The 20,116-nt window shown below is 35.3% G+C and overlaps 1 protein-coding gene across 6 annotated transcripts in view; it reads left to right on the forward strand.

Annotated features, from left to right (window-relative positions):
- ripor3 (RIPOR family member 3) overlaps positions 1–20,116 on the forward strand; it is an 87,143-nt gene that overhangs the window by 21,782 nt on the left and 45,245 nt on the right. The window contains exon 1 of one of the 6 annotated variants that reach the window (NM_001012499.3): positions 15,148–15,263. The exons of 4 other annotated variants lie outside the window; for them this stretch is intronic. Coding sequence is in view for 1 of the 2 variants with exons in the window: in XM_073952933.1 (XP_073809034.1) it covers positions 15,218–15,263 (46 nt within the window). In the remaining variant the exon portion in view is untranslated. Of the gene's footprint in view, positions 1–15,147; positions 15,264–20,116 lie in introns of those variants that run through there. One more of the 6 variants, XM_073952933.1, reaches the window with a different exon arrangement.

The following is a 20,116-nucleotide window of genomic DNA, read 5'->3' on the forward strand; positions in this document are numbered from 1 at the left end:
CTTAATGACTCCATGTGAATTTTATTTAACTCTTTTTCTGAGTTGATATAGTAACATAAAGCTCTGTATTCACATAACTGGACACAATAATCTAGACTGGATTGACATAATACAAAATAAAGACACTTTCATTTCTCAGATACTGTTATCCGGAGGAGATTTAGACATCTAGTGATTTTAAACTCTCGAGACGACCAATTTTGTGGCTGTCCAAAACCTGCCAGATGGGCTCAGATACCAAAATCCATGCTTTACTCCTGGTAGTTAACCAACTTCTTGAAGCACGTGGAAAAACATCTGTCTAGTGTCAACTTTTGGACCCTCTTTCCACTGAACGTCATACAGTATGAGTGCACCAGGGTCATTCAAGTTTTGTATTTTTAAATGAGTCTTTATTTCAATACTATTTTAAATTTGCTGTTTATTTCAGCTTAGTGTAGTTTGTTAGTTGTTTTTGTTTAGTTTTTTTTTTTTTTGTGACCACATTTCTGTTTCGCTTTTACATGTTTCAGTTTCATTTTTAGTAATTCTAGTTTATTATTCAGACAGAAAATAACAAAGTAAATAAAATAATAATAATATTAATAATAATAATAATATTATATATATATATATATATATATATATATATATATATATATATATATATATAAGCGACCCAATTTATTTTGTCCCCAAATTTCTGTTTAACGGAGGGAAGATTGTTTCAACACATTTCTAAGCATTTTTTAATAACTCATGTCTAATAACTAATTTATTTTAGCTTTGCCATGATGACAGTAAGTAATATTTGACTAGATATTTTTAAGGGGACTTCTATACAGCCTAAAGTGACATTTAAAGACTTAACTATTGTATAATGACGGTTTGTTAAAAAAAAATTGCTTAAAGGGACTAATAATTTTGTCCCAAAAATGTTTTTTTTAATTTTTTTTAATTAAAAGCTGCTTTTATTATAGCTGAAATACATCAAATAAGACTTTCTGCAGAAGAAAAAATATTATCAGACATACTGTTAAACATCACTTGGGAAATATTTAAAAAAGAAAAAAAGAACAAAAAATTCAAAAGGGGGCTAATAATGCTGACTTCAACTGTATATCTATACACTACACCCCCCCCCCCCCCCCACACACACACACACACACACATATACATATATATATATATATATATATATATATATATATATATATATATATATATATATATATATATATATATATATATATATATTTACATTTACATTTACATTTAGTCATTTAGCAGACGCTTTTATCCAAAGCGACTTACAAATGAGGACAAGGAAGCAATCCACACAACCAAGAGCAACAATGAACAAGTGCTATAAGCAAGCCCCAGGTCTGTAAAGTCCAAGAAGGATACATATACATACATACCGTATTTTCCGCACTATAAGGCGCACCTAAAAGCCTTAAATTTTGTTAAAAAACGGCCATGCGCCTAATAATCCGGTGCGCTTTATGTGTGCACGGAGTTCAAAAATCTGTAAAAATGTTGTGTGATTTCGGAAAGCGCTCCGCTTGATTGGCTGTCGGAGCATTTCCCGCCGACACGTAAAACGCACACTCCGTATGCAGCATCAATAAATCAATCAAAACCACATATGTTTAATGATCTCCGAAAATGGCACCAGTGAAGAGACATTTTTACGAGGAACACTTCAAACTACAAGCTACTAGTCACGCGGTTGTAAATGGGAATAGAGCAGCTGCGAAACAATTCTACATAAATGAATCTATGGTTCGGAAGTGGAGGAAACAAGAAAATGAACTGCGCCGAGTTAAGAAGACGAAACGGAGTTTCCGCGGGAACAAAGCAAGGTGGCCACAGTTAGAAGACCAACTTGAATGAATTCGGAGCTTGCTGTCATTCCGGGAGGACTAACAAAAGAACTTCAACCGCTGGATATTGGTGTAGACGGCGTTTAAAGTGAAGTTGCGAGCTGCGTGGGAGCAATGGATGACAGACGGCGAACACACTTTTACTAAGACTGGTAAGCATGCCGGGCGAGTTACGCCACCATATGTGAATGGATTGTGGATGCCTGGGCAAGGGTGTCTGCTTTAACTGTTGTCCGAGCTTTCGCAAAAGCCGGAACAGCCACCCGGCAATGAGACTGACTCCGACAATGATGAGAGAGAACCCGGCGTGTTTGATGACGAAACTGCCCAGCTGTTCAATTCAGACACAGAAGATGAGGACTTTGATGGATTTTTGGGAGAAGACTGATTGAAAAAAATATTAATGTGAGTGTATTGTTAAATAGCTAGTACAATAAAGTTCAACTAAACTATGTTAACTGTTTTGCTTCCATTACCTTTTTTGCAGACAGTGTATTTTAGCGTGCGCCTTATAATACGGTGCGCCTTATGTATGGGTCAAGTACAGAAATAGACCCCGTAATTGAGACTGCGTCTTATAATCCGGTGCGCTTTATAGTGCGGAAAATACGGTACACTCTAGAAGTCCTGCAAGAACACTTTTTGGGCCATTCCAGATGACTTTATTAATAAATTATCTCATTGTCACAGAGATGGATGCAGTCCTCCAAACATATATGAGTCAATATTAATTCTTCTTCCACTGCACCATGACTTTATATTTTATACTGTACAATATTTCTGTTAAGTGACAAGACTTGTCTAAAGTTAGACATTACTGTCCTAATTAAATCATGAAAAATCAAGATATGATCAGATTTTATTTAGTTAAAATAAGTGTAATCTAGAGGTCTTTGCCTTTCATATAAGCCATGATACCAAATGATCAACTAGAAGTCAAGTTATTATTTGTTGTTCCTAAAACCTGGATAGGCGACAAGACTTTTGTCAGGTAGTGTATATACACAAGATAACATGAAAATAGTAATAATAATAATAATAATAATAATAATAATAAAAGCAATAGGATAAAAAGATATAGATATATAGAGACAAGATAATACGAATTTTTCATCTAGTTTTTCCATCTACTGCAAAAATTTCATTTCATTACAGTTAACGGAAAAATGTTTTTGACCAGCGGTTTTAATCTTAGATTTAGTCGACTAAAATAACCTTGGTGCACACACATGACTACTCTATAACAAAGAACAGCCAACATATAGTAGTAAACAAAGCTTTTACTATCACCAACTCTGAACATCTATATTCCTAAACTCACTTGGATGGGCAAAACAGCCCCATAAATAATGCTAATCATTATATAGCAGATCATTCGATATTACTATCATGAGAATACATATAAGAACCTCTTTTGGCAATATAGCACAGGAATCGGGAACTGATTATTGAGAGACAAGCTCATGAATCATCTGAAAGAAGGAAAAAGAGGAAGATGCAACATCTGGCAAAAACATTCCAGCCAACCAGCAAACATCAGGAGTTCTTATATAAAGATCATCCCCATTAGCTGCGAAATGTTAAGCTTTGCCACATTTTAGGTTTAGGGAGGAATTATGAGTTTGTTTGTTGTAATAGTGAAACATGTGGTTTTGGGTTTCAAAATTAACACAGGTTTACAACCTACATTCTTACGCCCTCTCATCAACAACTGCCTTCATCTAATGAATGTTAACATTTATGTCTGCGTGTGTTTGACAGAAAGCGGAGAGAAGAGATAAGATGGAAAAACAGAGAGAGGGATGGAAAAACTGGGCAACAACCTTGTTGCTTTTCTTAGGCATTTGAAGATACATTTGTTTTTGGTTTATTATTACAAACATATGCAGGCAATTTTTTACCCCAAAAAATCATTTAAATGTCTAAATATATAAAAAAATTAAAGAAATAACCAGCGACACGGTGGCGCACTAGGTAGTGCTGTCGTCTCACAGCAAGAAGGTCGCTGGTTCGAGCCTCGGCTGCGTCAGTTGGTGTTTCTGTGTGAAGTTTGCATGTTCTCACAGAGTTCGCGTGGGTTTCAGTCCAAAGACGTGGTTAGTTTGGTTGGCTAAATTGTCCATAGTGTACAGTATGAGTGTGAATGAGTGTGTATGGATGTTTCCCAGTGATGAGTTGCAGCTGGAAGGGCATCTGCTGCATAAAACATATGCTGGATAAGTTTCCGGTTCATGACACTGTGGGGACCCCAGATTCAAAAAAGGGACTAAGCCGAAAAGAAAATGAATGAAAGAAATAATACTAAAATGTGGAATTTAAATAAATAATATGACAATAAGATTTTTTTTGTCCTCATATATTATTTCTTTTTATTTTATTTTATTTTATATTTTAAATATTTATATACAGACTTTTATAGGAACATTACAGTTCTAATGCATGATATGAAATAATACAAAATATTAAATAAATATATAAAAAAAAACTCTAAAAATTGAAAGCAGCACTTTTCAAAAATAAAAAAATCTAGGTCATATTTCAATCCAAAAATCAGTTACATTTCCAGAAATATACCAAAAAATCACCATAAATAAATAAATAAATAAATATTTAAATAAATAATATAACAAGAAAATTTACTATGTCCTAAAATTATTTTTTATACATTATAAATTTTTGTTTCCATAACTATAATAAATATATAGGAAACATCCACTCATTCACACACAAACACTACGGCCAATTTAGTTTATTCAACTCACCTGTAGCGCATATCTTTGGACTGTGGAGGAAACCAGAGCCAACAAAATTATCACAATGTCAAATTATGATTTTTCCCCAAATACAGTTGTTCAAATTATTTTATGAACTTACATAAATATCGCAATATTTATACATAAAAACAAAATATTGCTATGTATGTTCCAATATACCCCAAAAAGGGTATATTGGAACTCTCCACACACACACACACACACACACACACGAACACAGTTAAGAAGCTCCCCACAATGATGAGCCTTTTATAGAAACACCTATGAATACTAATGTGATCATGCTGAACTGTGAGTGAAAGCACATGAGGACGGAGCCTCTGGGGTCTCAGTGCGATTGAAAAAAGCATTCTTAACAATTACGTCTGACCTCTCTGTGATTTATACGGCCTTTCTAAAGCTTGCAGACTCACTCTCTCATATATCACACACAACACCATATACATCAGTCGGCAGCAAAGGGGCCAAACGTCCCTCAGAAAACATAAACAAAGCCACGTGAGCAGACAACCTGGTTTTCCTGCACATCTGTTTACCATCTCTGGCCACATCATGCTCATTTCACAGGTGTAGCTAAGTTGGATTGCTCGTACACTTGCTGAACATTACAAAAATAATAGCCACACTTAAAATTACTTTCTCTGCTTGTTTAAACTATTTATTTAAAATGAGTTGAAACAAGACAATTGTTCATTTTGTTTGGGACTATTTAATAGATTTATGTTTAATACACTTACATTTGTATAAACAATTAAATTAACTTAATCCATTTGTGCTAGGACAACATGAAGGAATTGTGTGGAAGTTTTCTGGCATGGTCAGTTTGCTCAGGAGCTTACATTGTGCAGTGTTGTACTGGTGATGCAGAGTGCTCAGGTTTGAGTCCAGTGAAGCCTAGTTCCAATAAACATAAGAATTAAGTGAAATCAAGGTTTAAATTCAATGGTCAGAGTGTGCTTTTATCTTACGTTTGCTTTAAAAAAACGTATTGGTTGGGTTTAGGGAAGAGTTATGGTCAGTGATTTGGTCTGACCTGATTGATCTTTTTACAGTTGTTAAGAGGGAAATATACCAACATAGGCTCATTCTGAAAATATAGCCCTAAATTCGTTACTGGAGATCGCGAATTATGTAGCCAGAAGTTGGTATGGCAGCATTTAGTTTTTAAAACGAATCCTATGGAACGGTATGACGCTGTTCCTTTTCTCGCTTACCAGTTAACCGATTACCTCTGTATGAACGACTTTCTGGGTAGTACCAGTTTGTCCTGTTAGCTCACAATGTGCATCGTTGGACTTTTGACGCACGGAGGAGTTGACTATCAGGGTTTAACACCGGCGAAGAGCGGTTTCAGAAAGTGGGTAAGACAAAAACAGAATCCAAAAAATAAAATAAACAAGTAAATAACAGGGTGAGAATGTGGTAAAATCTGAAAATGTGGTAAAAATCAGAAGAGGTCTTTTCTTTTTCTGGATTGCTTTTTAAAATTGTCAGTTGGGTTTAGGGAAGTGGGTTGACTGGTCAATCGGTGCTTTTGAAAATGCTATTGGTTGAATTTAGGGAAGGAAGAGGGTGGGTCAGTCAATCTGTCAGTCAGTCAAACAGTCAGTTGACAGCGGCCTCTGGTGGATTTACGTTAGAAGAACAGGCGCAAATGGCACTTGCGAGAGTAATTTGAGATCTCAAAAGTTTCGCAAAAAAAATACTTCAAAAAAGGTGGCACCTGGGACATATTTGGCGCACTCCTGAAATGTTTTTAGGGGTACGTTTTCAGAATGAGCTTGGGTTGAAATATACACATTTGGCCCAATCATACTATGTTCATCTGCCTTCGTGTTTTATGCACAAGTCAAGCATATCAGTTTTGGCTACCACACCTCATCAAAAGAGGACAGCATTAAAAGTTAGTTCAAAAACTTAAAAATGTTTTTGCTGTTCTTGTAAAATAAAATGTGGAAAATGGCTAGCGGGCGACACGGTGGCTCAGCGGTTAGCACTGTCGCCTCACAGCAAGAAGGTCACTGGTTCAAGTCCCGGTCAGTTGGGATTTCTGTGTGGCGTTTGCATGTTCTCCCCATGTTGGTGTGGGTTTCCTTCAGGTGCTCCAGTTTCCCCCACAGTATAAAGACATGTGCTATAGGTAAATTGAATAAACTATATTGGCTTTACTGTATGTGCGTTTATGGATATTTCCCTGTACTAGGTTGCAGCTGGAAGGGCATGCGCTGTGTATAACATATGCTGGATAAGTTGAAGTTTCATTCCGCTTTGGCAACCCCTGATAAATAAAGGGACTAAAATAAAGGAAAATTTATGAATAAATAAAAAATCTGTTGCCACCTATAGCATATCTCACGGCTATTCATAACTTCTGGATTTAGTGGCTTAGTACGATTTGCTTATCCCCCAGTGACGGTTGGGTTTAGATGTGGGGTTGGGTGCCATGCCTCCTTAAAAATCTGTGGCCATCCTGAGTTCAAATCACAGCTTACAAAAAAACTCAAATTAAATCTTTAATAATATAAAAATATTTTTAAAATGTGATTGTTGTCTTACAATAGGATAATGTCAATAAATCTATCACCTTAAAAATTGATTATAAAAGTAAGATATTAATAGTTTGCCAGAATTGAACAGCAATTGAACAGCAATAACTGAATTATTTTATTTATTTATTTATTTCACAAAATCTTTATCAGTAAACGTGGCACACCCAGTTTATCTGATGCACAGACTCTCTTTTCTGGCTACGCTAGTAGTGTGAATGCATCATTCAAGCTAAAAAAATACTGCTTAATCCCTTTTTGTGGTAGGTCCTAAGAAGGCTATGTCTAAAAAAACAACAATAATAAATTATTTTTCTTAATGCTAGAATATCAAATTCCTCTTTTTCCCAATGCAATCCTATCTGTACTCCTTACTGCACTTAAATGTTGCTCTCTTTTTCATTACTGCAATGAAAACATATTCCTGTCATCAAAAATGGCCAAACTTCGACCATGTGTGATGTGTGTGTGCTCATAATAACTTAAAAGAGTGATGTGCGTAACTCCCCTGTTAATCTCTGTGCAAGATCCCTTAAATGCAAGGTTATTTAGCACCTTTACTAATTCTTGACCTCCACATAGTACCTCATATGTCTTCTGAACTGCTAGAGGTATCTGGATTTTTTTAAATTTCTGAAAAATAGTGGAGCGGCACAGTGGCTCAGTGGTTAGCACTGTTGTCTTACAGCAAGAAGGTCTCTGGTTTGAGTCCCGGCTAGGCCAGTTGGCATTTCTGTGTGGAGTTTGCATGTTCTACCGTGTTGGCGTGGGTTTTCTCCGGGTGCTCAGGTTTCCCCCACAGTCCAAATACACGCGCTATGGGGGAATTGGGTAAACTAAATTGGCCAAATTGTAAGAGTGCGTGTGTATGTGTGTGTATGAGAGTGTATGCGTGTTTCCCAGTAATGTGTTGCAGCTGGTAGGGCATCTGCTGCGTAAAACATATATCGGAATACTTAGCTGTTCATTCCGCTGTGGCAAGCCCTGATAAATAAGAAACTAAGCCGAAGGAAAATAAATGAATGAATGAAAATTAGTGGGGTCGCAAGTTACAACGCAGTTGCACAATAGATTTGAGTAGTTTTTAACATTTCTATGTGATGGATTTGCCGTTGTCGTTGTTTTGGGGGGACTGCTAAGGTGTTCTGGGTGGTTCATAGTATGTGACTCATGACTTTTTTTGTTGACAACATAGTTCTGACCTTACGATTCCATACTGATTAACAAATACAATACTCATTTTCTGCACTTTGTATGCAGTACGTTTTGAGTCAGTTATGCCCTGAAATATTACAATCCATGTCTTAAAATCAATGCGATACAAATAAAAAAAAATTTCCACCTGTTTTATTATCTGGCTGCAGAATATGTGGAAAAGTATTTGTGCAAAGTTTGTAGGATGATGTTAAGAGTGTGTTAAACTGAAAGGATTCATATTTACATCCAAAAGTCCCCAAGCCCCAGAATGAGTATTAGTTATAGTGATCTTTGCTTTAGTCAGCACCACATTAAATTCCCATTACACATCTGACCTGCACTGTAAAAAATATCCATAAAATAGCAGTGCTCTGTATTTTGTGATTCATGTTTTTATTTTCCCCCATTTATTTATGCTTTATATATCAAATTATGGTAGATTGATCTTTATTCCAACAACTTTCAAGCTAGAAAAGTTGGAAAAAGGTGACTATTATTAATATTTTTAATAGTTTAAAGTGATATATTGTGCAGGAGTGCGTTTCTGAAAACCAACTAAGGTCGCAAGTTGCGTCGTTACAAACATAGTTCGTTGATTTGGTGTTTTGCAAATCCATCGTTCCAACAAGCATTCTCAAACTGCGTCACAAACTTGTATGTTTGCAACTACACCTCTGAAGTTGAAAACATAGTTCCTGGCTGTGTTCTATTCCTTGTTATCCCCCCTATGCCCTATTCATTTAAAACATTCTGACATTTAAACTTGGAATTATTTTTAACAAGCATTAAAGTCATCACTCTTAGGTGTAATTTGCTTTCAAAGTATTTTTACAGTTCAGTTTTAGCAATCTTCATGTTTACAATTGTGCTCCCTTCACAGTGCACATTGATGGCGTTTTGAACACAGCCGTGGCTCATGACGAAAGCTATAAGTGACCTATTATTTAAAAGTGGAATTTATGTTACGTCTCCAAAGTTTGTGAAAACAAAAAACAGCATGCGTTAATCCTTTTAATTTATAGTAGGTTATTTTTTAAGTTTCTGTACTGTATATGACATGGGCCTGCTGGTTGGCAAATTATAAAAGTAGACTTATCAAAAAATACTAAATAAATAAACAATATCCTACTTAATACTACTACTAATAATAATGATCATCATTATTAATATTATTATTATTAAAGTAAGATTTTTCTTTATTTCCTAATAAATATTCCATTTACTTTCTTAATAAATAGCCTCATTATTTATTTATTTACATGATTTATATATAATATTAGTATATGTGTTAGCTTTTGTAAGTGATTTTATGTTAGTAAAATATGTAATGTTCCCAATAATATTTGTAAAGGAAACACAGGCCCTATATGTGCCTTTTACATACAGTTAAAGTAAGAATTATTTTATTTTTGCCATGATGACAGTAAATAATATTTGACTACATATTTTTCAAGACACTTTTATACAGCTTAAAGTGCCATTTAAAGGCTTAACTAGGTTAACTAGGCAGGGTAATTGTTTATCAGGGTAATTAGCATAATAATGTAAGTTATTATATTTTGTAAACAAATAAGACTATCTCCAGAGGAAAAAATATTATCAGACATACTGTGAAAATTTCCTTGCTCTGTTAAACCTCATTTGGGAAATATTTAAAAAATAAAAAAATTCAAAGGGGGGCTAATAATTGGGTTTAGAGAAGAGTTATGGTCAGTGATTTGATCTGTGATCTTTTTACAGTTGTTAAGAGGGAAATATACCAACATAGGCTCATTCTGAAAATGTAGCCTTATATTAGTTTCTGGAGATCGCAAATTATGTAGCCAGAAGTAGGTTACAGCCCCAAACAGGTTTTGGGAAACACTCGTCACTACATCTTTTCCCAAATTATGCATCGTACTCTAATAGTTCAGCCGAGAGTTACGTTGTTGTTTGGGAAATCCACCCCAGGTTGTGGTTGTACAATACGGTACAAAAACCTTGTAACAATACCAGAAGACTTTCTGCTATTTACAGACTTGATTCTCTATTTTTAATTTCTTATACATTAAATTATTTCAAACTATTAAAATATCAATAAAGGTCACTTTGTTTAACTTTAGAGTTGAATTTTCAACATCAATAGTCGACCGAGCAGACATCAAGGCCCCATAATGCAATTCACAACCGTAAATACACGGAAAACTGGTAATTAACAGACTGTTAATTTAGTGTGCTCTGTGGTATATGTAGCTATTGAGCAATGCTATCTTAAACAGCAGAATAAAGAGGATGTTTTTTTTCAAACAAAGCTTCAACTCGATGTAATTTATTAATGTTCTGTGTGTGCTGTCATCCATGGCTTTATTCCAGTACGGATTGGTAGGGCTGATTTGTTTGTATGGGTGTGTATGAGCTCTGTGGGCTTCTCTCTGAGGGGGGCAGAGTTCATTCACAGCTAAGACCCCCTGAGATCTCTTTCCTGAACATCATTTAGAGGTCAAATCTATGACTCACGCACTATTCAGCAGAGATTCTCTGCCAGATAACAGCACAATCATAAACCATGAGAAACAAAAGGCTGAACAGAAATTGTGCAATCAAGCAGCTCACAAATCAATCTTAATCTGCAACATACGGTAGGGTTCACATAAATGCAGATGGAAATGCTTTTCAAGTTCTCACGTTAGAGTGACTTCGGAGGTAGACTCTGGATTTTATGGTCCTCCTCAGAGTCATCATTACTACTACAGAGTCCCCTTGAAAAACCTTAACTAAGCTACATACTAAGCTGGTTCTTGTCTGCACTTTATGGATTTTTTTAGTTGCCAGGTCTGTTTCTTGTTATGACTAGTTTTTATGCAACAAGGAGGTTGATAAATCTTATGTTATTCTGTTGAAGGGTCAATCCACCTTTTCTGCATGACTACTGCGTTCCAAACTATGGGTTGCACTTTTGGTTTGGGGAACTTCTGTTCAAAGAACTGAAACATATAACTTATAATCTATGGGAGAAGTACATTTGACTGTATGCTTTTGAAAAATAATCTTACACTTGTGATTTATTGAACGTGACTTCAGTATAACAAGAATATTCAGATTATTTTCTATTTGTATTCTCGGTAGTATTAATTTAATGTATATTAACTATGCATTTGTTATTAGGCCTATACCCAGTTTTTAAAAACATTTCACTGATTGTTTACAGTTTAATGGAAGTTTTTCCCATAACTTATGGAACACGTGATGGGGGATGTAGGAAAATCTGATTGAATTTTATGTATTAATAACTTCTTATTAATGCTGGAACTACAAGGTGTCCCTAACTACCTTGGTTTTCGCCAAAGGTCCAATTGGTACTATAATGTAAACGTGTCATGCAAAGAAAAGTGATTAGTTCAAACTTTAGTGTCTAGCATATGGCCAGATCTCTTACATTTGAGGATGAGCGTTACATTTCTAATTTAAATATATAATAAAGAGTAAAGACACACTCAATTTACGGCCCAAAATGTAATTTTTAGAGTTAAAGACGAAAAAGAAAAATGGCAGAAAATATGATCCAAGAAAGGTTATCTTGTGCCGCATTGTTAGGTGACAGTGTTCAGCGCGGTGGTTTCTCTCTCCCTCCTGGCTTAAGGCTGAATTATGCTTCTGCGTCAAATGTACGCGTATGGTCCAGCACAGCCTTCGTGCAGTCGCATAACTCTTGCCGTTGCGCACCTATCAAAAAATTTAACTACGTCACAACGATGTGTAGCACAAGTTCTGTGATTGGTTAGCTTGGTAGCAGTGACAGCGAGGGTGGTGCTGAGAGCTGCAAGCCCGATGGAGCGAGTGTTTACAAGTGTCAAGTCCCATGAAGGAGCTCCAGATGGAAACTTTTGTTTTTTGTTTACTTTATAATTAAAGTTGTTGCACATCTGCTGGTTCCCACCTCTGAATGAGCGAGTTTTAGCTACTTAAAGCATTCAGCAAAAAAAAAAAAAAAAAAAAAACACCCGCAAAGAAACTGGACAAAGAGGACAAAAAAAACTTACTGTTAGCTAGCGTTTCGGAAGTGTTATTGCAGAGCAATACAAACAGCACACAGGCTTGCGCCGTGGTTCAAACACCCACCTTAAGGCTGATTTATACTTCTGGTCTAGCGTAGCCTTCGCATAGCTCTCGCCGTGGCTGACGCTGGTGCACACCTCCAAAAAATTTAACTACATGTGGCAATGACGCATAGAGCAAGCTCTGTGATTGGTCAGCTTGGTAGCTGTGTTGAGTCTGGGTGGTGTTAAGAGCCGTGAACTCAATGGCGCGAGTGTTTACAAGTGTCGAGTACCATGAAGGAACTCAAGATTGAAACTTTTGTCTTGTGTTTACCTTATGGTAAAGTTGTAGCACGTCTGCCGGTTCCTCACATGGAGTTATGCAAACAGGCAGGTTATATATCAGCATCTTAATGAGTGTCATTAAAAACTCTTATGCTATCTCAAACATGAGAGCAGATGCTGAGGGACTTCAAATGATGCAAAAGCTCACGTTTTACATGGGTTACCACACAATAAGTGGTAGTATCATGCTTAAGGAGCTTGACTAATGATTGTAAAGTTAAAGGAATAGTTTTGTATGATTCCTGTATACCTGTATGATTATTTTTATTCTAAAGAGCTAAAACAAATTAGATCGCAATTACTCACTTACTCACTATCCTTCACCTTGGTCCTGACTTATCAGTGATCACCACAGCGGAGTGAGACTTCAATTTGTTTTACAAAGCGAATGTCCTTCCATGCAACCCAGTACTAGGAAAATATTGCAGTTATTATTACAATTATATTATGTGTTTTTTAAAAGATCTTGTGCATTCAAGAAATGCCATTGGGTTTATATAGTGTTTCTTAAACCATATACAATTTTATTAAGTGTTTGGTCTATTGCTTTTGATTTTGAGATTTTATAAAATAACTTGTTTACGCTGAGTTACCTGTAAAGTTATAGAAGCTTTAATGCCAGTTATTGTGTCCATTATGTCCTGTTAGTTACTACAAAATTAATCTCACTAAAGTGTTCTAGACTGTGAACCTTCCCCCCTTCGATGCCATCATTATCCAGTGCTTTTCTTGATCCTCAGCTTTGTGTGCTCTGGACAAGCTATCTATTCCCTTTGGCGCAAAATCCCACAAGTCCCCTGTACAAATGATCGATGACAATCAGACTGTTTCCAGTAAAATTTACATACTTGACTGCTTAGAGCTGTCGGTAAGTGCCATGTTTAATTATCCCACATGGCTCTACATATTCAAGCCACATTTCTGAGTGTTTTTTTGGAATCACAGCAGTCATAGTCTTAATCAAGGTTCAAGCCAGTAAATCCACAATACCTCCCCTCTACACCCTTCTGTTTCTCTTTGTCCTGCCAAAAAACAAATGGAAAAAAGTTTTAGTATGGCAGTTTCTCATGCTAGACATGATCCTTGTGCTAATATTTTGATTGGCCAGCCCTCAGAAGTCTTACTGTGCATCCCATTGAGAATCATGCCTGTGAGTATATATATAAATAAATAAATGCATATTCATTATAGATTAAGAACTATAGATATCAATCGCAAACAAGTATATCTTCATACTTATCAAATCAATATACGTTACTGGAGCTTTTGAAAAAGATGGTCTACATTAAATTCATCAACCTGAAATTATTATTTTACATTATTTGCAAGATATGATATGATGTAATGCAACTCAAGATTCAAGATTCTCCATGCTCCTCTGAAAATGATCATATTTTCTCTAGTGTTTGTGTTCTCAGGGATATAGCAGATTCCTCAGTTTCATTGCATCTGGATGCTCATCATACTTTTGGAGAATGAAAATAGTTTTGAACGTGGTTTGGGAAAACAATCCAAAACACAGACGGATTGGGTTAATTACAACATTGTGATTTTTTTGGTTAACCTCAGTGCCATTTGCTTAGAGGAGGTTCAACATTTTAACACAAGTGTTTCATGGCACATTTTGACAACACTTGTTCTCAGTTCTTCTGAAGTTTAAGAGTGCATGTAACATGCCCAAAAACATGACATTATATCTATGTTGTAAAGCTCCAAACAATATTTGTGTTACAGTAATTGTTTTTAATAATAAAGTCTTGTGCTAATTATCACTTTTTTGAAGTCTCTAACTGAATTGTCACTAGTTATCAAAACTATAAATAGTTCTAAAACTGTCATCAAACACAATATTGTCACTTACTTTCAGTTAGTTTTGTTCCACCAACGAAAAGAGTCCAAAATCCCAGCAAAACTTACATTTACTTGACACATGTGGATATCCTGAACGATTCAATGTTCTAAACAAAACAAACGAGCTTCTGAAAGCCCTTGAAATGCTCAGCCAATCAAACTGGCGACTAGCTAGGTAATGATGTTGTTATATATTGAAATACATGCAGATTTTAACATTAAAAAATATCACAGCACTCCTTTAAAAGTAATGATTCAGTAACCGCCCTCTAACAGATTCAGTGAGTCACGATGATTCAAACAGTACGGCAGTCAGAGTCAATTAAAAAACTGTCGATTCTATGGCGTGCCGTTGATATTTGATTTAAGATCATGGAAATCGGGTTTTGCGTGTATTAGACAAATAAGGTGAAAGGTTTGAGAAGAAAAAACTTGAAAAAGAATCAGAATTGACTTCAACACCAAGATTCAGAATCGATTCCATAATTAGTTTATGAATCATCCTCAGTGATTCATTCGTTTGCGAACCAATCTGGACACACCTTTCACTTAGTATAACTAACGTTAAGTACTTGCAGCCCTCGAGGACAGCTCAGTTTGTTGGACTTTGTTTTTCGTGATAAATGGGCTTTTTAATCCGACTACGGTTGTTTCGGACCGCAAAATGTCGTAAGTAACTGTTATGACTTATTTTATCGTGAAAAGTGGCACTGAAACGTTTTTTGTGACCCATATCCAACGATCTCGGAGTAATTTAAAGTTGTAACTTAACGTTAGGTTAGTTTACTGGAAAGCAAATCCAGACTCAGTACAAATAAGCCAATTATAAGTTACCATCATTGAGCTTTAAATTATGGTGAAACATTTTTGAATTCACTGTAACGTTAATTCAAAACTGTAACTTATAGTAATGTCACAGCAACCACCCTCATCTCACTTTAATTTTGGCAGCAACTTTTTACAGGCAAACATTACTCATATTCTTTAGAAAGATGAAAATTGAGTTATTTATATTATTTTTTCATTACATTTGTCATGTTGATAGCAGTTGTCATAACATGGTTTCCATGGTTCTTGCAAACATGGTTTTGTGAATCTCCCTGCCATTTGCCCCCCATAGCTCTTCATCTACCCCACAGATCTGTCTTCCTCTTGTAGGAAGAGGAACATGAGTTACAATCCTGTAGAGAGTGAGAACCGCCTCTGCATTTGCAATCAAGACATCTCTCTTTGTCCCTTTCCTGCCCTCTGTCTCTCCTCTTCATCCTGCTTTCCTCTCACTTCTCTGCTCGGTCTCTCTCTTGTGTGCCACTGTCAACAAAAATGTTTCCTTGAAGCCAAACAGGTGCAAAACACATACGTGAATACTACAGACAGCGTTGTAATGTGAAACTGGGACTGGACACACACATTTAGATTTCAATATATCTGAATTTAAAGTGTCATCAGTGCTTTAAATGCTGCAGGAGATATTTTATGAGTTTTTAAAAATGCTTTTTTTTTAAAGCTGAAATTGATTTAACAGATCTTTTCTTCCCTGCTGGGATTTACATTCTACTCATAAATGAGTAAGATTATTATTTTTAGTATATTTTAAATGAGGGAAATAAACATGTGCTAGGTATGTGACCAAAAAGTCTGCGAGTTTAAAGTCTACTCTACTACACACTTAGAAATAATGTGAATTAAACTGCACAACCCAAAAGAAATAATGCTAATCAAAAAGATAAGAATTGCTAAAAAATTATTTTATTTGAAATTCTTTGCATTTATGAGGAAAAAGCTTTGTTATGGGTGTGACATGAGAAATGGGCACTTTTGTGACTTTTGGTAAATCAAATATAATCGTTTGATAACATTGATAGAGACATTTTTGAGTGTTTTTACAGTAATGTAAAATACAAGCCTAGGCAAAAAAAACCTAGTCTTGCTATTTTGGTGAAACCTTATTTTGATGGCAAGGTTGACATTTGCATAGAATTGCATATGCTTTTGTTTACATCATCAAATGCAGCGATCACATTAATAACAACATTAAAAATGGTCAAAAATGCTAATTAGTTGGATATAATTTAATGGATTTTGCATCCCTGCAATTGATCTAAACTATCTTGATGTCTAAATTATATCAAATTTACATCTAAAACATTGTCGTCAAAAATTTAATACAGGATTGTTTTTTACATCAATGTTAGATGTCAATTTGATGTAATTTTAACATCAACGTAGTTTACATCAATTGTAGGGATACAAAATTCGATGGTTGCCGAGAGAGCTTAACGTGATGCAGTTTAAGAAAGCACATGCAAATACAAAAAACACCAGCAAGTTAAGAAACGATCTTCACCAATTTGACAGCACACGTGTTGCAAATTCTCACAACACAAACAACTGAAGAAACGTGCAGCAATTGGTCACAACACAAACATTAATAAAACATGCAGAGAGTTTTATCAATGTTTGTGTTTTGTGAAATGCAACGTGTTTGCGTTGTGAGGATTTGCAGCAGGTGCGCTGTCAAACGGATAAAGATCTTTTCGTAATTTGCAGGCGCCTCATGTATCAACGCTTTGCATACGCCACGTTTCACTCTCACGTTTGGATTTACTAATGATGAAATTAATGTGAGTGTGCGTTGGTCCTCTTTAACTTCATGTCTGGCGTAAGTGTATTTCTTCTGTTTGCTTTATTTCCATTGGCAACTCCTAAAGGCAATTATGTTAAGTTGCACACTACAAAGTATCGCAACAACACACGTGAAAAACATTGCTATTAATTTAAAATTGATAAAATGGGTTAATTGACACAATATATACCAATTATGTGATTTTAGAACATATAAAAGCATTTGCAAATGTATACAACCCTTAGTCTATGGCAATGGCAGTTTTGGCCTTATTAGAGGACATTGTCAATGTTCGAATCTGAAGGGAACGTGTTTTCTCTTGGAGATCTGATGTTTGATATTTTTAGGTTGCCCAAGCTAATGCACATGCGCACTTGAAAGTAACGAGATCACGACACCAACCTCATTTATGACCAAGTTTGTGGGCATTTGAGTAGTTGCTGCTGTGATGTGCGTTTGACAGGATGGACTGTACCTCGCGTTTGTTTCATACAGATTGCAAAAAATTTTGTTTTCACAGACAGATGGCTCATTTAAGTACAGATTTGAAGCTTTATGTGATGTATTTCTGTTGTCTGTAAAGCAAGTATTCACTGAGATTCCAGTGCGTTTGTTGACCACAAAAACTAAAAGCACACGTCTGGTCTGAGCTTCTCCCCCTTCGTTCGCCATAATGACCCTTACACGTTTTCCCATTCACAACCATATGTTATATGAGTGACATGTCTTGTTTTTGATAAAACCTTTCTTACATTATTATATTTGTTTATGCCATTGCTTTGGTGGTCAAAAGGTGGTTTTGACATCATATTTATTAGCATTAGATGCCCACTGGGAATAGAGGTCTGCAATTTTCATCAGAAAATGTATAGCCATGGCAGTTTGATTGAACATTACAAGGTCAAAAATGTAAAAAATGAATCATGCATGCATGAACCGTCTACGATAAGATCTATAACATGCAATTAGAAAATAGATGGGGTGAATTTTCATTACATGCAGACTTTTGTGTCTTTTTGAGGCCACTGTAGGTGTTTTAAGGGGCCTCTGCTTCTAAGGAATGTCCAAAAACTGTGTACAATAACAGAAGAGGGAGGAATTATGGGATGAGGAGAGACAGAACAGAGACCTGAACATTGCTCATTGAGGAGAACAGGGTAGCTGTCACTAATATTGTAGTCACTCAGCTAAAAAATGGGACGAAAAGGAAAAGAGCTTCATGTTCAGTAGACCAAAAAGATCAAAACTTGTTAGTTGACAGAAATATTGTACAGCTTTGAAAATTACATTGTCTAGGACCAATACACAGTGTGCGTCACTGTAAAGAAAGAATCATTTGCATTAAATTCAGTATGGTCTCTACGGGGTGGTGACATCCTCTTTTGAGAATAACCCTATAATTTCTTGGTGCAAATTAAATTGTTTTTCATGCACTTGCATTTAAAAAAATATCCAATATTAGTTTTGGTAAAAACATGCACTCGTTTTTCATATTAATTAAAATGTAGATAAACAGCACATATGGGGTCTGTGTTTTCTTTACAAATATTGAGAACATTATATATTTTAGTCAAAGACATAAAATCATTTGCCAAAAAGCTAATACAATATAATCTCATATATAAGTAAATAAATAATGAGGCTATTTAAGAAATGAAATGTAATATTTATGATTTATTGGGAAATGAAAAAATGCTACTTTAATAATAAAATTACTATATTATTGATGATGATGATGATGATGATGATGATTATTATTTTAATTATTATTATTAAGTAGGATATTGTTTATTTTATTTATTTATTTGAAAAGTCTACTTTTATAATTTGACACATGCAAACCACTGCAGAAATGTCCTAACCAACTGGCCCATGTCATATACTGTATAGATACTTCATAAATAACTGACATATGCTATGTTTTTTTGTTTTCACAAGCTTTGGAGATGTAACATTAATTCCGCTTTTAAATAATTGGTCACCTATAGCTTTCGTCATGAGCCATGGCTCTGTTCAAAATGACATCAATGTGCACTGCGAAAGGAGCACAAATGTAAACATGAAGATCGCTAAAACTGAGCTGTAAAAATACTTTGAAAGCAAATTACACCTAAGAGTGATGACTTTAATGCCTTTTAAAAATAATTCTAAGTTTAAATGTCAGAATGTTCTAAACGAATAGGGCACAGGGAGGATAACTGGGAATAGAACACAGCCTGGAACTATGTTTCTAACCACAGCTGCAGAGGTGTAGTTCCAAGCGCAGAAGTTTGCGACGCAGTTTGCGAATAATAATTATAGTATCGAGCCAGCAACCTTCTTGCTGTGAGGGGATTGTGCTACCCACTATGCTGCCCCATATTATATATTAATTATTATTTTTTTATATTACACCAGCAGTTTCAAATAATAGCAATTAATAATAATAATAATATTGGCTTTACATTAAAAGTTACATTAAAATATTCACATGTACATTTGCTACAATATACAAAGCTTTTAAAAGGACACTTTTGAGCTGTATGTGAACCTGCATTATTAAAATTACATGATTGATTGTCATAGTTACAAAAATATTTGCATTTAGTTGCTTTCTCGAATGTTTGCTGAGTCATTTGTTTTTACTTTGCAAATGAATTTAATTCTATTACATTTCTGGTAATGATCTCTCCTAATGTTCAACAGCGGAGTGAATTGCCTTTTACCGACTCTCATGAGAAATCAATCAAACTGCCTCTCTCATAAGAGATGAATCAAACCGCAAGTTGACAGTAAAAGCGTACAGTATATCAAGCTTTGTTAAAACCGCTTAACCAGGCTGGATTTGTTTAGTTTTAGTCACCCCGAATTTTACTGTACAACCCAGGGTTATTTCGACTCATTTGGCTTATGGTGT

This window comes from Danio rerio, chromosome 6, assembly GCF_049306965.1.
Source record: "Danio rerio strain Tuebingen ecotype United States chromosome 6, GRCz12tu, whole genome shotgun sequence".
NCBI lineage: Eukaryota > Metazoa > Chordata > Actinopteri > Cypriniformes > Danionidae > Danio > Danio rerio.